Source organism: Hemitrygon akajei, chromosome 1 (genome assembly GCF_048418815.1).
Source record: "Hemitrygon akajei chromosome 1, sHemAka1.3, whole genome shotgun sequence".
In the NCBI taxonomy this organism is placed as follows: domain Eukaryota; kingdom Metazoa; phylum Chordata; class Chondrichthyes; order Myliobatiformes; family Dasyatidae; genus Hemitrygon; species Hemitrygon akajei.
In genome coordinates, this window is record NC_133124.1 from 69,763,016 (window position 1) to 69,787,078 (window position 24,063).

A 24,063-nucleotide genomic window follows, 5' to 3' on the forward strand; every position below is an offset into this window, starting at 1 on the left:
CAGGGTCAAGGAATGCTTTTACCCTGATGTTATAAAGCTATTAAGATGACAATAGAATGATAAAGAATATTGAACAAGAAGTTTATTGAACCTCATAAGATGCACTCTTGATCTCACAATCTGCTTTGTCACTGCTTGTACCTTATTGTCCACCTACATAGCACCTTCTCTGTAACAGCTTATTCTGCATTATTATTGTTTTTCCCTTGTACTATCTCAATGCATTGAGGAACAGTGTTTTGTTTGGCTCTATTCAGGTGTATGGTTGAGGACAATTAAACAACTTGAAATGATCTGTATAGATGGTAGGCAAGACAAGTTTTTCTTCATTGGTACATATGACAAAAATAAACCAATTTACAGATCAGGCCAGACCAGGTAAAACAGAAGTGAAGAATTGGACGTGGAGACTCACCTTGCTGGTTGGTGATGCTGGTAAGCTTGGAGTGCTGGGCTTTGGCCGCTGAGAGCCATTATTTTGTGCACTTGCTGTGACGTTGTTTGTGACTTTGTTTCCCCCAATCTTCTCCTCCAACAGCACTCTCTCCCGTTCTTCATCTGGCAAGCTCTAAGAAACATAGCAACAGTTTATTCTTCATGTAAACTTCCCAGCACAATCTCACAGCAGGTGGCAACAGGGACAGGTAGGAGCAGAATCCAGGGATTTAGGCAGGGGAGGGGAGCAGAAAATAACAGATGAAGTGCTAGAAACACACCTAAATTTACCCAATTTAGGGTAAATTACTCAATTTCCCTCGGGATCAATAAAGTATGTCTGTCTGTCTGTCAAATACGCACTCACCCAAAGGAGGACAGTGGGATTTTTATGCCAACCATGATGACAATTAACACTGCGATCCGTTAGGGTTAGGTGGTGTCACAACAACAACCACCTTGCATTCAATGTCAAGGACTTGATGGTGGACTTCAGGAAAGGGAAAATTGGGAAATTGCATTTCTCTTTGAAGGTTCAGTAGTGGAAAGGGTGAACAGTTTTAAGTTCCTGGGTGTCAACATCTTTGAAGATCTATCCATGGCACAACATATTGATACAGTTATGAGAAAGGCACGCCAGCAGCTATATTTCCCTAAGAGTTTGAGGAAGATTTGATATGTCACCAAAGACTAGCAACTTTCTACAGATGTACCATACAGAGCATTCTGACTGTTGTATCATTGTCTGGTATAGAGGCACCAATGCACAGGATCAGAAAAAGATGCAAACTCAGCCAGCTCCATCATGGGCATTCGTCATGAAGGACCCTCACCATCCAGGACATGTCCTCTTCTCATTACTATCATCAAGATGGTGGTACTGGAGCCTTGCTTGTTAAATTGTCACCATCATAGCTGCTTCCACCACCTCCCCGGTAACATATTCCAGGCATCCACCATTCTCCATATCTTGACTCATTGGCTCATGGCATTACAAACAACCAAGAGATGACAATCTTTGAGGTCCTGCCCTTTAAGTGAGCCATCGTTCTAAACACATGTTGCAGGACCTTATCCCTTCCTCTAACAGATCACTAATATCTACATGGACCACAACTGCAGGCTGTTCAAGCTACCTTTTTAGAATGTCCTCCAAGACATCCTTGATCCGAGCACCAAGGAGGCAACATAACAAATTGGAGTCTCATTTGTAACCACTGAAAAGCCTATCCGTTTTCCTTATGAAAGATCACTTTCCACTATCACTCTTTCTCCTGCTCTGCATTTCACACACTCCTACATCTTTAGTCCATGCTCTCACTCTCCAACTGCTCCCACTGAACTTGTTGGCCAGACAACTTTGATCACATCTTATCCCCATGGTCACCCCGGATTTAATCCAGCAGAGACACCCCCACCCTCCCAAGAGTTCCATAAATTTCTTTTCTCTCTTTCCCCATCACAGGGAGAACACAAAGGATACAGAGTACAGATCCTGCTGGCAACACACAAGACACTGGAGGAACTCAGCAGGTCAGGTAGCATCCATGGAGGGAAGCAGGTAGTTGACTTTTTGGTTCAAGACACTTTATCTGTACCGAAAGATAGAGGGTCGATGAAGGGGAAGGATGGAGCAAGAGCTGGCAGGGGATCTGTGTTGCCAGGTGAGGAAGGATAACTGGCAGCTTTGTAACCTCTCTGATCAGCCTCCAGTGGCCCCACTAACTTGCTCTTTGGTGACTCAGAAATCACAGGTTCAGATCCAGCATTTTAGGGATCCACTCTTTTTGCTCATTTCTTTAAACTGGCAATCTCCCCTCAATCTTACAGTCCAGATGAAGATCTCAATTGAAATGGTGACTGTCTATTATCCCACGGATGCTGCCAGACCTTCGGAGTTCCTCCAGCAATTTATTTGTTGTTGAAGATTCCAGAATCTGTGTTTCCATAGAGCTCCCTCTGCACTGTCCTCCCAGAGAAGATAGAGCACAGATAAGGACGGTTAGCAGCACCACAGCAGTTTACTCACCTCAAGAAACCTCTGCATCTCCAACTCATACTGTTTCTTCTTCTGAGGGAGGAACAGAAAATAAGTCACAACTAGCTTTTACCCGGAAAATTTCCAACCCTACCCCTCACCGCCACCACTCGCAGCGTTGAACATTTGCACTGTCCATTGTTACATTGCAATGAAACGCAAGGCCATGATGCAACATCAATGCCCCCAGGGTGATGCCAGACTGGACTAATGCATAAACCAAACTAGGCAGTAGCAGGTTCAAGGTCATTAATGACCATGGTGGCAGTTGCCTTGGTGATCTTTGCTGATAACAGCACATACATTTAGATATTTATTCAGTTCAGTTTTATAACCTGACCTGCCAGGATCTGAGCCTGTGATTTCGTCAACAGTGGAGTAAAGAGCTGGAATTTAATCACAGAGGCTACAAGGCTCACTGATGGAAGAATAAACGGCTCCAGCTTCACAACATGTTCATGCACTATTCCCATCGAACTGTATTTTTCTTAGATTTGTTGCTTTTCCTTTTACCTCTACTTGGGGGATAATTAATACATGCGGTGTTGAAACATAGAAGCCAAGTTTTATTGGATGAGGTCCTGATTAGCAATAATTTAATTCTTAAATTCTCAACTCTTTCCTCCTCTCTACAACCTCCTCCAGGTCATAGACTCACCTTACCTTTATAACCTCTCTCTAGTCCCTACACCTCTCTCTACCTCTGTAACCCCACCCCCAGGCCTTTACACTCCTCCCTCTTCCTTGTCTCTATAGCTCCTTGTATGCTATGCCCCTTTGAGATCTTTCAGAGTCTGGTGCTCTTCAAACTCTCATTGATCTCTGCATTTCATAGATTGGCAAAAGTTGTTGGGATCTGCAGAATTCTGGAGGACAGAATTTAGTGCTCATCCAAAGTGAACCACATCATGAGGAACAGATGGGAAGAATAGAGGTCCTACTAATCTTTTGCACATTGGTTGTTTATCTGTCTTAAGTATAATTTTTCATAAGTCTATTGTATTTATTTTCCTGTAAACACCTGCAAGAAAATGAATTTCAAGGTAGTACATGTATAGGAAGTATACGTACTTTGATAATTGATTTACTTTGAACTTTGAAACCAGTAAAATCAGAAGCTCGGCCAGTCTATGCTTGGAAAACTGGAGTTCATACATAGCAGTAAAGACAAATGGGAAGTATACACCAGGCTTGCAGAGAATCCACTGCAGATTCACCTAGATACAGCTCAATATGGCAGCACATTGATTAGGCACTGCCTTGTAAGTTTTACACTCTTATTTCTCACTCATTGAGTTAGGAGTCATAGAAACATAGAGATAGCACTTTGGCCAACCAGAGTATACCAACCAAGATGCCATCCAAACTAGTCCCATTTGCCAGCATTTGGCCCATAACCTTCTAAATCTTTCCTATCCATGTACCTGTCCAATTGTCTTTTGAAAGTTGTTACTGTACCTGGCTCAACCCATTCCTCTAGCAGACCATTCCACATGCATATCAGCCTCTGTGTAAAAAAAAAAATCAAATTTTTCCCCTTTGACCTTAAACCTATGACTCAAGTTCTTGATCCCCTAACCCCGGGCAAAAAACAACTTTGTGACTGTCAGGGAAGGGAAGGGAAGAGCTCAGATAGAGAGCACCCTGTGGCCATCCCCCTCAGTAATCATTATCTCGTTTTGGATGTTGTTGAGGGGAGTGACCTGACAGAGGATGACCACAGCGATCGGGTCTCTGGCACTGAGCCTGGTTCCGTGGTGCAGAAGGGATAAAGGAAGATGAGGAATGCAGTTGTCATAGGGGATTCCATAGTGAAGGGAACAGACAGGAGGTTCTGTCAGCCTGATAGAGATACCTACATGGTGTGTTGCCTCCCAGGTGCCAGGGTACGGGAAGTCTCGGATCAGGTGCAGAGTATTCTGAAGGGAGAGGGTGAACAGCCAGAAGTCTTGGTACACGTTGGTACCAATGACATAGGTAGAAAAAGAGGTTCTGAAGAGAGAATTCAGGGAGTAGGGTAGGAAGCTGAAAAGCAGGACCTCCAGGGTAGTAGTCTCAGGATTGCTGCTTGTGTCACATGTAACGAGTGCAAGAATAGCATGATCAGGCATATTAATGTGTGGCTGAGAGACTGGTGTAGGGGGCAGGGCTTCAGATTCCTGGATCATTGGGGCCATTTCTGTGGGAGGTATGACCTGTACAAAACGGACGGGTTACCCCTGAACCCAAAGGGGTCTAATATCCTAGCAGGTAGGTTTAATAGAGCTGTTAGGGAGGGTTTAAACTAATTTGGTAGGGGGTTAGGAACCGAAGTGATGTGACTGAGGAAGGGGAAAACAGAAATAAATCAAAGATACCATGCAACAGAGATAATAGAAAGGACAGGCAGGAGATGAGGCATAATCACAGCAAGTGGGATAAGTTACAGGGGAATAGAGGCATGGTGCAGTTAAAACAGAAAACAAATACTAGACTGAAAGTGTTACATTTGAATACACGCAGCATAAAAAATAAAATTGGATCTTGAAATTGAGCTACAGATTGGCAAGTATGATGTTGTGGCCATCTCTGAAACTTGGTTAAACGATGGCTGCCATTAGGAGCTGAACATCCAAAGGTATATGGTGTGTCAGAAAGATAGGTTAGTAGGCAGAGGGGGTAGTGTGGCTCTGTATATAAGAAATAAAATTAAATCATTAGAAAGGGATGACATAGGATCAAGGTGTAGAGTCTCTATGAAGAGAGAGAATTTGTAGAACGTCTAAGGGATGGATTTTTAGAACAGCTTGTTGTTGAGCCCACAAGGGGATCAGCTGGACTGGGTGTCATGCAATGATCCGGAAGTGATAAGAGAACTTAAGGTTAAGGAACCCTTAGAGAATAATGCTCACAATATGATCCAAGTTAACTTTGAAATTTGAGAAGGAGAAACTAAATTCCAATGTGTCAGTTTTTCAGTGGAATAAAGGAAATTACAATGGCATGAGAAGGGAACTGGCCAAAGTTAACCGGAAAAGGACACCAAAGGACAGTAGAGGAGCAATGGGAGGAGTTTCTGTGAAAAATGAGGGAAATGCAAGACAGATATATTCCAAATAAGAAGAAATTTTTGAATGGAAGAAGGACACTACCAAGGCTGACAAGTGAAGTCAGATTCAAAGTTAAAGCAAAAGAGAGGGCATATAAGGAAGCCAAAGCTAGTGGGAAGTTAGAAGATTGGGAAGCTTTTAATAACTTGCAGAAGGAAACTAAGAAGGTCATTAGGAAGGAAAAGATGAATTATAAAAGGAAGCTGGCGATTAATATCATAGAAGATACCAAAAGCTTTAAGTATATAAAGGGTAAAAGAGAGTTAAGGGTAGATATAGGACCAATAGAAAATTATGCTGGAGATATTGTTATGAGAGATGCAGAGATGGCAGAGGAAATGAATGCGTACTTCGCATCAGTCTTCACAGTGGAAGAAATCTGCAGTATACCAGACATTCAATAGTGTCAGGGAAACAAAGTACATGCAGTGAAAATTGCAACTGAGAAGGTGCTCAGGAAGCTTAATGGTGGATAAATCTCCTGGACCTGATAGAATGCACCTTCGGGTTCTAAAGGAAGTAGCTGGAGAGATTGCAGAGGCATTAACAATGATCTTTCAAGAATCAATAGATTCTGGCATTGTACCAGATGACTGGAAAATTGCAAATGTTACTCCGCTATTTAAGAAGGGTGGGAGGCAGCAGAAAGAAAACGATAGACCTGTTAGCCTGACATCAGTAGTTGGGAAGTTGTTGGAATCGATTGTTAGGGATGAGATTACGGAGTATCTGGAGACACATGAGAAGATGGGCCAAAGCCAGCATGGTTTCCTGAAAGGAAAATCCTTCCTGACAAACTTAATGCAATTTTTTTTTGAGGAAATTACAAGCAGGTAGACAAAGGAGATGCAGTAGATGTAGTGTACTTGGATTTCCAGAAGACCTTTGACAAGGTGCTGCACATGAGGCTACTTAGCAAGATAAGAGCCCATAGAATTACAGGGAAGTTACTAGCATGGGTGGAGCATTGGCTGATTGGGAATAAAGGGATCCTATTCTGGCTGGCTGCCGGTTACCAGTGGAGTTCCACAGGGGTCGGTGTTGGGATTGCACCTTTTTACAATGATTTGGGACAGTAGATTAATGGATTTGCAGCTAAATTTTCCAAAGGTACAAAGATAGGTGGAGGAGCAGGTTGTGTTGAGGAAACAGAGAGCCTGCAGAGAGACTTAGATAATTTAGGGGAATGGTCAAAGAAGTGGAAGATGAAATACATTGTTAGAAAGTGTATGGTCATGCACTTTGGTGGAAGAAATAAACGGGCAGACTATTATTTAGATAGGGAGAAAATTCAAAGTGCAAATTTGCAAAGGGATTTGGGAGTCCTTGTGCAGGATGCCCTAAAGGTTAACCTCCAGGTTGAGTGGTGAAGAAGGTGAAAGCAATATTGGCATTCATTTCTAGAGGTATAGAGTATTACAGCAGGGGTGTGATGTTGAGGTTCTATAAGGCACTTGTGAGACCACATTTGGAGCATTGTGTGCAGTTTTGGGCTCCTTATTTTAGAAAGAATATACTGACATTTGAGAGGGTGCAGAGAAGATTCACGAGAATGATTCCAGGAAGGGTTACTGTATGAGGAACATCTGGCAGCTCTTGGGCTGTCTTCCCTGGAGTTCAGGAGAATGAGGGCTATCTCATAGAAACATCCCAAATGTTAAAAGGCCTGAACAGATTAGATATGGTAAAGTTATTTCCCATGGTAGGGGAGTCTAGGACAAGAGGGCACAACTTCAGGATTGAAGGAAGTCCACTTAGAACAGAAATGCGGACAAATTACTTCAGTCAGAGGATGGTAAATCTGTGGAATTTGTTGCCACGAGCGACTGTGGAGGCCAGGTTATTGGGTGCTTTCAAGGCAGAGATAGATAGGTTCTTGATTAGCCAGGGTATCAAAGGAAATGGGGAGAAGGCAGGGGAGTGGGGCTGACTGGAAGAATTGGATCAGCCCATGATTGAATGGTGGAGCAGACTATGGGCTGCATGGCCTACCTCTGCTCCTATATCTTATGGTCTTTTTCAATCTATCGATGCCCCCATGATTTCACAGAACACACTCTATAAGATTACCTCTCTGACTCCTACTTGATGCTCTTACTGATGAAGGCCAGCATGCCAACTTCACCACCCTTTCTGTGACTCCACTTTCAGGGAACCATGTATCTGAACTCCAAGGTGCCTTTGTTCTACAACACTCGCTGGGACCCGGCCAGTGTTAATGCTGGAGGAGCAGGTGCTGTATCTCAAGCCCTGACAGCTACCTCACCTGCTCACACCGTTTCTGGTACATGTCCTTCTCCTTTTGTGACATAACTTTCCACTGCTTGCTGCACAACACCATGCGTTCAGTGCTGGGGACATCTTTCATGTTAACCATCAGTTCTGCACAGTATAAAGAGTAGCCATTCCTGAAATTAAAAAAAAATCTTTAGATCTTCAGCCTGGGGCAGCAGGAATAGACAATGGGAGTAGACCAGACTGACCACAGGGCAGCAGGAATAGATCAGACCAGCAGTGGGGTATTGGGAATTGCCTCGGAGAGAGAGCAGGGTAATGGCAGTTGATTCAGCAGGGGAGAATGACTTGAACCTGACCAGGCTGGTTTGGGAGAAATCTTCATGCCTGAAGCACACAGAAGGAAGCCAGAGCCTTGAACTCAGGGAGAGCCTTGAATGAGGAGGCACAAGGGACCGGTCATTTAAAATGATGATGCGTAAAAAATCTCCTCTTGCAGAGAGTGTGAATCTTTTGATTTCTCTAACCCAGATTGTTATGTAGGCCACATCATTACAGGTAAGATGGTGACACACTCAGATGCAGCGGTTTCCATGGGGCCAACCAAAGGTGTTATTGCCCTTTTAAAAAGTATTTTTAACGATTGCAAAACCCTGCCGGACACTAAAACTTTTGCAGAACCAGCCCATCAAGTTTCTCATTGGTACAGAAACTGAAGGAGCAGGATTTGGTGCAGATCGTGCTGCTGCCTGCGTTAGATGTGTCAGACTAACAGCGAGTGATCACCTTAGTCTCTTATCCTGCGATCGCGAGACCATGTTAGATATTGTTAATGTGGAATACTGCAAGTCCAATTCACTGCTTTACTGGCGGGTGATGGGGAGCTGCGTGGCCCCAGTCAGAACAAAGACTAGGCCTCAAGCTACAGAGTTGCCTATATACGCAGCCCAGAAGAGAGACTTTGGAGTCGGTGTGCTCCACCAGGGTATCGGGGGTGGTGTGGTATGGCGCCCATGCTGGCCCCAGTGTTCGCTCGACAAAAGACAAGCCACATTGTGTTTGACTGCAGGCTTCCGTGACGCTCGTGGACTATGGGTCTTCGACGATTCTTTTTTGTGTGACTGTATTTTACTGATATTTTAAATGTGCCTTGTGCTGTGTGTGACTGTTGGAACTGTCCCTTGGCCCCGGATTAACACTGTTTCATTTGGCTAATGTGAGAATTTAACTAAAACTTGAAGGTAGTTAAACTGGAGGCAGATATATTTTTGAAAGATTAGGGAAGTGTGCTATGGGGTTCTATGAAGAACAGGAATGGAGGCAACAAACAATGAGGGGCTGAATGGCCTGTTCTCATTTTCTTGTGTTATGTTTGGTCCATTATGTCAATTTTGGCATTCAGCGAAGTAATCCCAACAGTCCCACTGCCCCCTCCTGATTTCCCTGCACTCCTACACCATCTCTCTCTCACACATGCTCAGCATGTATGAGAGAGATTTCCTTTTTGCCAATAACACACACAAAGAGGTCATTGATAATTATCAATTAACTTGCAAGATTTATGATTCAGATTTAGGCAGCTGTGGTCCTGTGATAGTTTACACTTGTCACAGGATACACAGTTTAAGTTTCTGAAGATTGATTTTATTTTACTAGTGTTGATTGTTAAACTCAAGTGTTGGAGATGGTGACTGGGTGGTGTAGAGGGAGCTTTACTCTGCATTCAGTGACAGCAGCAACTGTGCAAGTGGTTCTGGTTCTGTCTCAGTAACTCAGGTTAGAGTAGAAATTGACAAAACTATTCCCCAGAGCCATCTACTACCTCCTTTTAGAGGTGGAGGATTCAGCAGGGCAGGACCTGGTTTACACACACACACAAACACATTCATACAATTACAGAAGACATCTCAGAAGCAGAAGTGGACCCCTCAGCCCTTAAGCCTGCTCCTCTGTTTAATGTTGTTTCTTGGCAGTGCTGCCTGCAACAGCCTACTGCAGAACATCTCTGTCAGGGATGGTCAGAAACACAGCCTCGGAAAAGACTGGTGTCCCAGGGAAGGGTTGGCAGGGACCCTCTCACTGTAACCACTCTCCCACTGCACTCACGGTGGTGGCTTCGTCGGCCGTCCATCAAATTTATCCTTCAACTGTCGCTCAGCTTTGGTGAGAACAGACTTGGTGGGTTCCTCGAAGGTGAGATCAGGGTGAGCCTCAATATAAGCCTTCATTGCAGCCTGCAGAATGAGAACAAAAGATCTCATAGATGACACTTGAAATTCTCTTCTCTTTTCACAACCCGACGACACCCAAAGTGCATTCAGCCAATATTGTAATTAGGTAATTTGGTATTGAAATTATGCACACCAAGATCCCACACTGATAATGACTGGATGATCAGTTTTAGATTCCAATGTTAAATTCCAAACTTCTGTCAGTCATGCTGAAAGATCACGGGCCGGAATGCTTGTCTTTGCCCAAGTTGTTAAGCAACTCCAGCATTTCCTGGTTTTAATATGACCTGTCTTTGCCAAGAGTAAACATATGCTGGGACTCTGTGACACCTCCACTGCTCTTATTCAAATGGTGTTCTGCAACATTTATATCTACTTGAGAGTGAAGTGGGACACTGAATTTTTTATTTAAACTGAATGATTGACCATAACAATATGGCCCTCCCACAGCACCACTGTCTGTTTTTGGTGTGGTCACCACCCATTGCTTGCCTCGTATTCTTTCTGCAACTCCAGGGCTTTGCTGATCCACTTGAGACGTTTCTTGTCGGCCAGCTGAGACCACTGCCTGCGCAAGGCATCCTTCAGCTCCTTTGGACTTACCTGCAGATGGAAATAAACAGTCCATTCATTGTAAATTCTTACACAAATGATCTAGGAGTCTTCTGCAGAGTCATCAAATAATGGTGTTACGAAGGTGAAGCAACTCCGAGGGGCCGAAGGGTACAAAGTCGCCCCCTCCTTTTTGAGAATCACAAGATCACTATTATTTCGGGTCTGAGACCCAGGAAATGAGAGAGAGAAACCCAGAATACTCAAGGTTTGGAATGTGTCCTGACATCAGCGGAACAGAACCACTGATAACTGCCATTGTCTCTTGGAGAAGGAATTGTGTATTGAGTACTGTACTATTCATTGAAACCCCTCAGGGGACAACCAGAGTGGTCTGGTTGAGGGATTGCATCATCCCAACCTGATTGACATCTGAGACCCCGTGAGTAAGGATAAAAGAGGGGTCTGGGGAACACCCCTTTAGACACACCAGGAGAAACGCTAGAAATCCCGTGACAGCGTTTTATAGCGAAAGCCGGTGGGGGCTCGTGTGCGTCCTCCCTTGCCTGGGTGGCGAGCTCACCATGGAAGAATGGTTTAGCTCAAGGAGAGGCCACAATTGAACGGCCACGACAACGAGACACCTGACGGATCGAAATCATAAAGGAAGGTTGGAAAAACCCATAGCGGTAAATGTTCCCATTATCTCTCTCTCTCTCTCTCTCCACCAAAGTTGCAACACAGCGGTCCCCAACGGCTGCAGCCTGTATGAACTGAACGAACTATATATTTCTATCGGACAATACATTATCCCCTAGACAAAGATAGAGCTTATTTCTTATTGATCATTATTATACCCGCACTTTTAGATTTAGTATTGACGACGTATATTATCTGTATATTTGCATTGATATTATTTTTGTGTATTTTTACTAATAAATACTGTTAAAAATAGTATCATCAGACTTCAACGGACGTCTCTATCTTTGCTGGTAAGTAACCCAGTTACGGGGTTTGTAACAATGGGAATTAAAATCCTGCCCCATGTTGGCTTAAAGGGAAGCGATGCTAAATCCACTTCCCATTCTCTTCATGGCCTATAGGCCAAATCTTTTCATGTCTTTGTCTTAGTACTATGTATATCTGCTGCGGTTTTCTCCTACACCACCCCACTTTGGAGGAAACATTTCCCCAGCTTTATGTCCCCGCCCCCTTCATCATTGACTACAACGCCAAGGAAGTAGCTCAAGCCTAGTTACCACTTCTCAGTCTCACATAATTGTAAACAATCTCCTTTCAATCCTCTATTCTAGGAGAGCAATCCAGGCCAAGCAGTCTCCTTCATGGCTAATATTCTTCACATTTGGCAGCATCTAGGCATTTTCCCAGGGCAGAAATGGTTAATGCACCATTTTAAGGCGATTGGACAAAAGTACAGGGAGGATGTTAGAGGTAGTTTTTTTAATACAAAACACAGGGTAGTCGGCCCACGGAATGTGGCACATGGATAAAAGAAAAATGTAAGGCTATGTGGGAGGGAAAGGTTAGATTAATTTTAGAGTAGATTAAAAGGTCAGCACATCTTGCGCCAAAGGGCCTGTACTAATCTATGTCTTCCTTGCATCTTTTCCTGCACTATTACATCTTTCTTGCAATATTCTGACCAGAAACATACTGATTTTTCCTGCACCTTCATGCTCTTCTCCACCAAGACTCTGCAAAACACTATCCTATCACAGGCAAACACGAGGAAATCTGCAGATGCTGGAAATTTAAGCAACACACACAAACTACTGGTGGAATGCAGCAGGCCAGGCAACACCTATAAGGAGAAGAGCTGTTGATGTTTCGGGCCAAGACCCTTCGTCAGGACTAACTGAAAGGAAAGATAGTAAGTGATTTGAAAGTAGGAGGGGGAGGGGAAAATGCGAAATGATAGAAGACCGGAGAGGGTGGGGTGAAGCTGAGAGCCAATAAGGTGATTGGCAAAAGGGATACAGAGCTAAAGAAGGGAAAGGACCACGGGACGGGAGGCCTAGGGAGAAAGGAAGGGGGAGGGGAGCACCAGAGGGAGATGGAGAACAGGCAGAGTGATAGGCAGAGAGGGAAAGAAAAAAAGGGAGGGGGAAAAAGTCCAAAAAAAACCCCTAAATATATCAGGGATGGGGTAAGAAGGGGAGGAGGGGCATTAAAAGAAGTTAGAGAGGTCGATGTTCATGCCATCAGGTTAGAGGCTACCCAGCTGGTATATAAGGTGTTGTTCCTCCAACCTGAGTGTGGCTTCATCTTGACAGTAGAGAAGGCCATGGATAGACATATCAGAATGGGAATGGGACGTGGAATTAAAATGTATGGCCACTGGGAGATCCTGCTTTCTCTGGCGGACAGAGCGTAGGTGTTCAGCAAAACGGTCTCCCAGTCTGCGTCGGGTCTCACCAATATATATAAGGCCACACCGGGAGCATCGGACGCAGTATACCACACCAGCCGACTCACAGGTAAAGTGTCGCCTCACCTGGAAGGACTGTCTGGGGCCCTGAATGGTGGTGAGGGAGGAAGTGTAAGGGTAGGTGTAGCACTTGTTCCGCTTGCAAGGATAAGTGCCAGGAGGGAGATCGGTGGGAAGGGATGGGGGGTACGAGTGGACAAGGGGGTCGCGTAGGGAGCGATCCCTGCGGAAAGCAGAAAGGTGGGGGAAGGAAAGATGTGCTAGGTAGTGGGATCCCGTTGGAGGTGGCAGAAGTTATGGAGAATTATACGTTGGATCCGGAGGCTGGTGGGGTGGTAGGTGAGGACAAGGGGGACCCTAACCCGAGTGGGGTGGTGGGCGGATGGGGTGAGTGCAAATGTATGGGAAATGGGAGAGATGTGTTTGAGAGCAGAGTTGATGGTGGAAGAAGGGAAGCTCCTTTGTTTAAAGAAGGAAGACATCTCCTTCATCCTGGAATGAAAAGCCTCATCCTGAGAGCAGATGCGGCGGAAACGGAGGAATTGTGAGAAGGGGATAGCATTTTTGCAAGAGACAGGGTGGGAAGAGGAATAGTCCAGATAGCTATGAGAGTCTGTAGGCTTATAGTAGATAGGCCGTCTCCAGAGATGGAGACAGAAAGATCAAGAAAGGGGAGGGAGGTGTGAGAAATAGACCAGGTAAATTTGAGGGCAGGGTGAAAGTTGGAGGCAAAGTTAATGAAGTCAACGAGCTCAGCACGCGTGCAGGAGGCAGCGCCAATGCAGTCGTCGATGTAGCGAAGGAAAAGAGGGGGACGGATACCCGTATAGGCTTGGAACATGGACTGTTCCACAAAGCCAACAAAAAGGCAGGCATAACTGGGACCCATGCGGGTGCCCATGGCTACACCCTTGGTTTGGAGGAAGTGGGAGGAGCCAAAGAAAAAATTATTGAGAGTAAGAACTAATTCCGCTAGACGGAGGAGAGTGGTGGTAGAGGGGAATTGGTTAGGTCTGGAATCCAAAAAGAAGCGGAGAGCTTTGAGACCTTCCTGGTGGGGGATGGAGGTATATAGGGACTGGACGTCCATGGTGAAAATAAGATGGTGGGGGCCAGGGAATCAGAGGCTTTCCCTTTCCTCTTAACCCATCGAGATCTAGGTGTTCTTGTACATCAGTCAATGTAAGCAAGCATGCAGGTACAGCAGGCAGTAAAGAAAGCTAATGGCATGCTGGCTTTTATAACAAGAGGAATTGAGTATAGGAGTAAAGAGGTCCTTCTGCAGCTGTACAGGGCCCTGGTGAGACCCCATCTGGAGTTTGTGTGCAGTTTTGGTCTCCAAATTTGAGGAAGGACATTCTTGCTATTGAGGGAGTGCAGCGTAGGTTCACAAGGTTAATGCCCAGAATGGCAGGACTGTCATATTGGAGTGACTGGGCTTGTATACACTGGAATTTAGAAGAATGAGAGGGGATCTGATTGAAACATTTAAGATTATAAGGGATTGGACACACTGGAGGCAGGAAGCATGTTCCCGCTGAAGGGTGAGTCCAGAACTAGAGGCCACAGTTTAAGAATAAGGGGTAGGCCATTTAGAACAGAGATGCGGAAAAACTTTTTCACCCAGAGAGTGGTGGATACGTGGAATGCTCTGCCCCAGAAGGCAGTGGAGGCCAAGTCTCTGGATGCATTCGAGAGAGAGTTTGATAGAGCTCTTATAGATAGCAGGGTCAAGGGATATGGGGAGGGGGCAGGAACAGGGTACTGATTGTGTATGATCAGCCATGATCACAGTGAATGGCGGTGCTGGCTAGAAGGGCTAAATGGCCTACTCCTGCACCTACTGTCTATTGTCTATTGTCAACCACCACAGATCCACCCATCTACCTCTACCAGTTTGAAAGAAACATCACTAATCCAGAGCATTGCCTGAGCAGGAAGAGGGTTACAGTGAGAACAATGGAGGGGAAAAAAGGAAAGATAAAGAGAGAGATCAAAAAGTGGCTTAGGCAGGGTGAAGTTTGCCAGGAATGGGAGGTGAAGGAAACAGGAAAGAATAAGCAAGGTGAGGGGCGTGGGTGTGGATGGGAATGAATGCAAAAGAGTTGGTTGAGATAACCAATTTCTCTGACCCTGATTGGAATCACTGAGGTTATGACTTCATATCATGCAAGACAGGCTTGCATTAAAAGTGCCAGACTATAAAGCAGTTCCAAATGGGTTAACACTGCCTACACACACCACTCCAATCGAATTTGACAGTGTTTCCACCGAGGGCCCAAAATACCACTAAAGGGAAACATGTAAATGTGACCACTTTCCAAGGACATTTCTGTTTAGCAACAATCCCAACCCATTCACCATCTTTACCTCAGGATGGACTTTAAGGAAAGCCTTCTTCTCATGATTATACCACAGTTGCTGGGGTGTTTTTGGCTTTTCTGGAATATCTGACTTTTTGCGTTCAGCAAGAAGATCGGGGTGTTCATCTCTGGAAATAAAGATGAGTTCATTAAATTCAGAGCCAGCACCAAAACAGAGCATGGGACAGTACAGGTACAGGCTCTTCAGCCCACAATACTTAAACTACGTAATCCCTTCTGACTTTACAATGTCCATATTCGTCCACTCTATCTCAGAGCCTCTTAAATGACTCTATCATATCTATCTCTAATACCACCCTGGCAGTGCATTTCAGGCACCTACCACTCTGTGTAAAAAAAAACATAACCCCCAGATCTCCTTTGAACTTGTACCTGCTCACCTTAAATGCATACCTTTCAGCATTAGGCATTTCAACACTAGTAAAATTATACTATCTATGCCCCTCCTAATCTTATAAACCTCTATCACATCTCCCCTCAGCCTATGCCACTCCAGAGAAAGCAACCCAAGTTTGTCCAACCTCTCCTTGTAGTACATGCTCGCTAATCCAACCAACTTCCTGGTAAACCTCTTCAAGACTCTCTACAAAGCTCCATATCTTTGCTATAATGGGGTCACCAGAAATGACTGCAATACTCCAGTTGGGGCAGAGCTAGAGTTATACAAGGCTGCAACAAAGCATCCTAACTCAAAGTCAGTAGCTGAACTAATAAAGGCAAACATACCATATGCTTCCTCTACCACCGTTATCAACCTGTGTATCCACTTTCAAGGAGGGATGGACTTGGACCCCAAGATGCCTCTGTACATCAACACTGTTAAAGACCTTGCTGTGAACAGTGTCATGACCCTTTACAATTGATTTCCCAAAGTGCAATATCTTACATCAGGCTGGTTGGGAGACTTTTTAAAAAAGTATTCCTCCAAAAGGGTTTGGGGATCAAGCTCTAGAGAGAAAGCTGAAATCAGACAGGGCGTTGAGGAACAAGAAAAAACTCATATGGGGGGGGGGAGGAGGTTAATAGGGGCTAAAAATATTTTTTGCAGAGTAGGATTAAAGAGAATACTAAGGCTTTTTATACATTAAAACAAGAGAGTTAGGACCAATGAACTACAAAGGAGGGAGTATACACTTGGAAGTTAAAGAAATAAGTGAGGTACTAAATTTTCTTGCACTGTTATTTACTAAAGAGAAGGATGTGGGGCATAGTGAGATCAGGGACTGGTATAATGATATTTTCTGACATGTTTGTTATCAAAGAGGTGCTGTTGGGTCTCTTGAAGAACATTAGGGTAAACAAGTCCATAAGATCTGATGGGGTAGAACACTGGTTATTGAGAAAGACAAGAGAGGAAATTGCTGGTGCCTTGGCAGAGATCTTTGAACCTTCTTCTGCCCAAGGAGAGAACCTAGAGGACTGGATAGGAGAGAATTTTGTGATCCAATGCAAGAGGAAAGAACAGAGTAAATGGCAGGGCCCTTCGGAGCAGTTCTCATCATCCCACTATAGTAAGGATGTGGAGGCTTTGGAAAGGATCCAGAGAAGGCTTATCAGAATATTGACTGGATTACAGAGTATTGGCTATAAGAAGCAGGACAAACTTGGTCTGTTTTCTCTGGAGTGTCAGAGGCTGAGAGGCAACCTGACAGAAGTCTATAAAATTATGAAAATCATAGATAGGTGGAGTCCTTTTCCCAACATGAAAAAGTGAAATTCTTGACTAGAGGGTATAGGTATAAGATGAGAGAGAGAAAGTATAGAGGAAATTTGCAATGCAGTTTTTCCATACAGGGAGAGTGGTAAGTGCCTAAGATGTTCTGCCAAGAGATAATGATGGAAGTAGTTGAAATAGCAACAATTCAGAGGCATTTAGACAAGCTTATGAACAGGCAGGGAATGGAGGGGTATAAGACATGTATAGGCAGATGGGATTTATTTAAACTTCCATGCATGACACACCTATCGTGGGCTGAAGGTCCTGCTCCTGTGCTATACTGACTAAAGATAAAAGGTCTCTCGTGCGCGCACACACACACACACAGGACATAAGAACATAAAATCTAAGAGTCACCTGGCCTGTCAAGTCTACTCTGCCATTCAATAAGATCATGGCTGATCTGGCCATAGACTCAGCTCCATCGATCTGCCTTGTTCCCATACTGCTTAATTCTCTTGCTATCTATCTATGCAAAGATCTATCCATCTTAAATATATTTAATAAGGTAGCACTTACTGCTTCCCTAAGCAGAGAATTTCACTGATACACTACTCTCTGGGAATAGCATTGTAAGATCCTCTCTCATTCTTCTGAATTTCAATGAGTACAGTTCCAGGAGACTCAATCACTCCTCATAGGCTAACCTTTTCATCTTCAGAAACAAACTGGTGAATCTCCTCTGCACTGCCTCCAGGGCCAGTATGTCTTTTCTCGTGTAAGGAGACCAGAGCAGTACACAGGAATCCAGGTTTGGCCCCATCAGTAACTTGTACACTTGCAGCATAACCCATTCCACCAACCTTTTCCTAATTCATGCACAATAACTCCCAAGTTTCTTTGTACAGCAGCATGCTGCAATCTTTCACCATTTAACTAATCTTCTATTTGTCCTTCCATAACAGATACCTTCACATCTACCATTGTACTCCATCTGCCAAACCACTGCTCACTCACTGAAGCTATCTACATCTTTTTGCAGACTTTCCACATCTTCTGTACAATTTGCTTTTCCACTCATTTTAGTGTCATCAGCAAATGTAGATATGCTTCACTTGGTCCTCTCTTCCAAAATGTTAATACATATGATGAACAGTTGTGGGTGCAGCACTGACCCTGTGGCACTCCACTCACCACCGAATGCCAACCAGAGAAACGTCTATTTATCTCAACTCTCTGATTTCTATTGGTTAACCAATCCTCTATCCATGCTAAGTTTATCAAATTGGTCTTGCCCTTTCTGAATTCATTTGTGCCTGTCTGATGGAACCACTTCTGTCAAAGTCTGCAGATGATATGAACATAGGTGGAGGGGCAGGTAGTTTTGAGGAAGTACAGAGGCTACAAAAGGACTTAGACAGATTAGGAGAATGGGCAAATAAATGGCAGATGGAATACAGTGTTGGGAAATGTATGGTCGTGCACTTAGGTAGAAGAAATGAAAGGGTTAACTATTTTCTAAATGGAGAGAAAATACAAAAATCTGAGGTGGAAAGGGACTTGGGAATCCTTGTGCATGATTCTCTACTGGTTAATTTGCAGGTTGAGTCTGTGGTGAGGAAGGCAAATGCACTGTTAGCATTCATTTCAAAAGGACTAGAATATAAAAGAAAGGATGTAATGTTGAAACTTTATAAAACACTGGTGAGGCCTCACTTGGAGTATTGTGAGCAGTTTTGGGCTCCTTATCAGAGAGGATGTGCTGAAACGGGAGGTTCAAAGGACGTTGACGAAAATGATTCCAGGATTGTCATATGAAGAGCATCTGACGGCTCTGGGCCTGTATTGACTAGAATTCAGAAAAATGAGGGGTGATCTCATTGAAACCTATCGAACGGTGAAAGGCTTGGATAGAGTGGATGTGGAGAGGTTGTTCGAATGGTGAGGGAGTGTAAGACCAGAGGACACAACCTCAGAATAGAGGGGCATCCTTTTAGAACAGAGATGAGGAGGAATTTCTTTAGCCAGACAGTGGTGAATCTGCGGAATTCTTTGCCTAAGCAGCTATGGAGGCCAAGTCTTTATGTATATTTAAGGCAGAGGTTGATAGATTCTTGATTGGTCATGGCATGAAGGGATACAGGAAGAAGGCAGGAGGTTGGGTCCGAGAGAAAAATTGAATCAGCCATGATGAAATGGCAGAGCAGACTCGATGGGCCAATTGCTCTAATTCTGCTTCTATATCTTATAGTCTTATTTTTCGCTATTTCTTCCTTAAAGATAGCTTCAAGCATTTTCCCAACTACAGGTATTAGGCTAACTGATCTTTGACTACATTCATCTTCCATTCAAGCCAGGACCTGCCCAAAGTCCCATAAGATGTGTCCTCCACAAAACAATCATTCAAAGCTTTGGAAATTTCTGCATTACCAAATATTAATTCCCCCATCTTACCTTTCAAAGTACCCATGTCCACTTCAGCTATTTAAAGTCTTCCCAATTTTCCAGCTTGCCACTACTCTTGGTAACTTTGTATCCATGAGCTTTTAGTTTGATGCCTTTATTTCCTTAGATTCCCAAGCTGGGTCTCCCCACCTTTGACAACAGCTGTTTCATTCTCACATACATCAGTTATTTCTTGGTTTATTGTCTGTTATTATTTGGTGGTCTAAAATCAAATCCCACAAATTATTTTTTTCCCTTTACTATTCCTTAATCTCTGCCAAGATGGATTAAACATTCCGCTTAGATCATTTCTCATTATCCCCGATATCAGCCTTAATGAAAAGCACTACCCCATTTCCCTTCCTTCCTGCATATCCTTCTATATTTAATCCCCAATCATCTCTAACCTGCAATCATGTGTTATACCAGCCCCCTCCTTTGTGAGAATCGCAAGAGCCCTAGTGAAGGGGGGGGGGGTCAATGACCCAAGAGAAGAGAGAGACATGCTGAATAGACACAGGAAATGGGAGAGAGAGAGAGACGTGCTGAATACCGCGTTCCACCGGGATGCAGAATAAGGCGACATTGACTATTGTCTCATGGAGACCACGTGTAAAGCCCTCGGGCAAAGTGGGCTGGTTGAGAGAGAGATTGACACCTGCAACCTGATTGACACCTGCGATCCCGTGAGGAAGTATAAAGGAGGGTCTGGGGACGACGACCCCTTTAGACGCACCAAGGAGACACGATAGCGATCCCGTCGTAGCGGGAAGCCATTTTGAAGGAAGCCACGTGCGTTAGATTCCGAATCGGGAGTCTGTGGCTGGAATCACGGAAAACCGCTTTTAACTAACAACAGGGAAGCCTGCTCCCCTGATTCCACGGCTTTGCTTCGTAAGGACCCGGGCAAGTGTTCCTTTTCTCACCAATCTCTCTCTCTCTCTCTCTCCAACACGGGAAACCCAGCGGTTCCCAGAAGGCTGAAGCCTGCAGACTTCTGAATGACTTTTATATTTCCAAATGGACAATATATTATCCCCTAAACAACGATAGAGCTTATTTCTGATTGATTATTACTATACCTGCGCTTTAGATTGAGTTATTGACGACGTATGTTATCTAAATGTTTGTATTAACCTTACTTTTGTGCCCCTTTATAAATAAAAACGTTTAAAAATGGTACCATCAGACTTCAGCGGACCTCTCTATCTTTGCTGGTAAGTGATCCAGTTATGGGATACGTAACAACGTGGGGCCTCATCTCGAGATTTGAAACCAAATTGGGAGGGCAGTGAATTGGGTTTGTAAGTCAAAAAAAATTCGGATCTGGTACGCGGGTAGCCAGACGGGAAACCAGCAAAGATGGACGTGGATGAATTTATGAAAAACCCGAATGTGGAGGCGCTAGAGGCGGCCACCAAATCAGACTTGTTAATTTTGGCGAAGGGATTGGACCTCACAGAAGTGAGGTCGTCCATGAAAAAGCGGGAGGTGCGAGGGGCCATAACTCGGTAATACATTGGGAAGAATGTGTTCGAAGCTGAGGTATTGGAAAATATCCCTGAAAAAGTACCAGCTAGTGGGATGGATCAGCTAGAGTTGGAGAAATTAAGGTTGGAACATGAATTTAAAATAAAGCAGCTGGAAGCGGCTGAGAGAGAAAGGGAGCAGGAGTTCCACATAAAGGAGTTAGAGGTGAAACGGGACCAGGAGCTCCAACTATAGGGGTTAGAGGTGAAAAAAGAGCAGGACCAAGCTGAAAAGCAAAGACAGCATGAAATTCAGCTAAAAGAGCTAGAAGTAGCCGAGAATGAGAGGGAACGAGCTGAAAAGCAAAGAGAGTATGAGGAGAAACGAGAACAGAGGGAACATGACTTGGAGATGGAGAAGTTAAAGAAAGAACGAAGAGATCTAGGGTTAGATCGAGACGAGAGGTTTAATGTTAGTCGGGAGTTGAGGGTAGTACCTCCATTCGAAGAGTCGGATGTTGATAGTTATTTCTTGCTTTTTGAAAAGGTGGCACCCAAAGAGCAGTGGGTGGCGTTGTTACAAAGTGTGTTAAAGGGGAAGGCACAATGAGCATATGCGGCATTGGCCGTTGAGGAAGGGGAAGTGGAGAATTATGCCAAAGTAAAGGAGGCCATTCTCCGGAGTTACGAGCTAGTACCTGAAGCTTTTCGACAAAGCTTCAGAAATTTACGGAAAGGGTGGAATCAAACGTATACCGAACTAGCCTATGAAAAGGGTGTGCTCTTGGACCGTTGGTGCACCGCGGAACAGGTGGACGGGGATTATGGGCGTATCAGGGAGTTATTTCTGATTGAGGAATTAAAAGGGTGTGTTCCGGAGGAGATCCGGATGTATTTGAATGAGAAGGCGAATAAGTCCATCTCAGAAATTGCTAGGTTCGCAGATGAATATGCCCTAACCCACAGGATAAAGTTTTCCTCGCCAAAAGGTTACCCGAGAGACCGTCGGAACGGTAGGGAAAGTCCGCCGGCTGAGGCAGAGGTCCCGCCGGGAGCTAGTGGTAAGGTTGAGGGGGAAAGGCCAGGCGGCCCGAGATTTCCGGGCTTGACCTGTTTTAATTGTGGGAAGGGAGGACATATTGCCTCTAGGTGCTTTGCTCCGAGAAAGGAGCCAGAAAAAGGGAAAGCAGCGGTCCCTATCGGGTGTGCCGTGGTAATCAGTAAATCGACGAGAGAACCCCGGGTAGACAGAGTACGAGAAGGGTCAGAGACTTGGCTGTCACCCGGAACCGTGTCCGTGAAGGGGGGAGACCCACCCATTCCCGTCCGAATCTGGCGAGACACCGGGGCGGAGCTGTCGTTGATCTGCCGTGAGATACTAGATTTCGGTTGGAGAAGGGGAATGGTCGCCATGAAGCAAATAGGTACAAGAATAGAAATGGTGCCCCTACATCAGGTAATTATGGATTGTGAGCTGGTATCTGGACCAGTCGAAATAGGGGTGCCATCAGAATTCCCGAGAACTGATGCGGACGTCCTCCTCGGAAATGATTTAGCTGGGGGGCAGGTTTGGACAAAGGTGACACGGCTCAAACAGCCTGTGAGGATTGCAGCCCTGCCCCTCGCATCTCCAGTCTGTACCACAGGCGCGAGCATTCGCAGCCTGTCGAGAAAGGCAGCTGAGAAAGCGAGCAGTTTAAATCTGGCCAGTATTGATTTGGCCGAGACGGTCCTACTGACCCTGTACCATGAGGGTTCTGAGGGTGGTAAACCGAAGAGTAGTAAAGTGAAAGGGGTTAAGGGAGAGGAGCTAGATCTTCCCTTAGCGAAGAGAAAGGTCCTAGAGGTAGGAAATAAAGATGAGAAACGGAAAAAGCTGTTAAAAGGTCCAGAGTTGGACATGGATGATCTGTCGGGGGTGGCAGCCCTGTTTGAAGAAGTTGAGAGTTGTGAAGGTGTTCCCGATAACGAGATGAAGGCAGTCCTAGATGAAAAGGATGCCATTACCTTGGAGAGGTCTGCTGGGTTGGCAGACGAGGTTATTTCAGCCCGCGGGGTTGAGTTTACTCCGGAAGGGAGTTGCCCAGAGAGGAACTGGGAGAATCAGGGGAATTTAGAATTTGAAAAGGGTACGGGTATTGAAAGCCTGGAAGAGGCAGATGTCCCGTTTGAGTGTGTCCAAGATGTGGATGCACGTGGTACTGAGCCTAGTAATGGAGCTCAGAAAAAGTCTGAGGTATTTGATTCAGTTGAAAAGGAATGCAGTCCCTGTGGGTCAGATGGACTGGGCTCAGTGAAGACAGGGTTAACCCTGGTAATTGGGGGAAGGGAGGGTTCCCAGGTGTTTGTACACGAAGGGGTGGTGAACCTTAAAGTGGAACTCGACCATGGGGGGATAAGGATTGTTATTGAAGGAAACGGGAAGTCTGTAGTTCCCAAATCGAAGGAGGAAATCTTAAACCTGGCAGCTCGCAGCGGGGCCCCCCACACTATTGTTATGCCAGGGTGGGGTGTGAAGAGGCCGCATTCGAAATGCTACTTGAACGAAGAGTTTGAATTAAAAACCAATAGCCTGAAGGGTCCTGACAAGAGGGCTAGCCACCTGGGTAAAATTAAAGAATTAGGTGGAAATGGTCTAAAGGGGGTTGATAAAATGACCCCGATGAATGAGACGGGCGGGAGTTCACCACGCCAAATTACTCAAGTTCCCCACGGGGGGACTCACCGAAAAAGAGGCGACGGTTAATGGGGATGCCATTTTTAAACAGCAAAGCAGGTTGTACGGGTTTGCGCCAAAGCCTGTGAATAATAAAGACAGCCCCTTTGGAGACCTGCCGGTGAAGTGAAACGACCAAAACGATTAGTATTTGCATAAACTTTTGTAGATGCACCTAAGCTAAGATCACACCTCCTTAGTTTTGTTGCTGAAGAAAAAAAATAAATAAATAGGTGGTTATTGAATTGAAGTCTGATGCTACAAGATTTTAGTACGGTACGCAATTTTAAGATATTAAAGAAAGGGACACTGTAATCATTAACTGTTTAGATACTGACTTGAATGTATAACAGTAGTACTCTG

The 24,063-nt window shown here is 44.8% G+C and overlaps 1 protein-coding gene across 1 annotated transcript in view; it reads right to left on the reverse strand.

Moving 5' to 3' along the window:
* The window catches only part of LOC140727587 (nucleolar transcription factor 1-like), an 87,709-nt gene that overhangs the window by 43,449 nt on the left and 20,197 nt on the right, over positions 1–24,063 (reverse strand). The window contains 6 exon segments of the mRNA XM_073045119.1: positions 416–568; positions 2,465–2,506; positions 7,829–7,970; positions 9,904–10,031; positions 10,521–10,631; positions 15,400–15,520. Of these exon segments, the coding sequence (XP_072901220.1) occupies positions 416–568; positions 2,465–2,506; positions 7,829–7,970; positions 9,904–10,031; positions 10,521–10,631; positions 15,400–15,520 (697 nt within the window).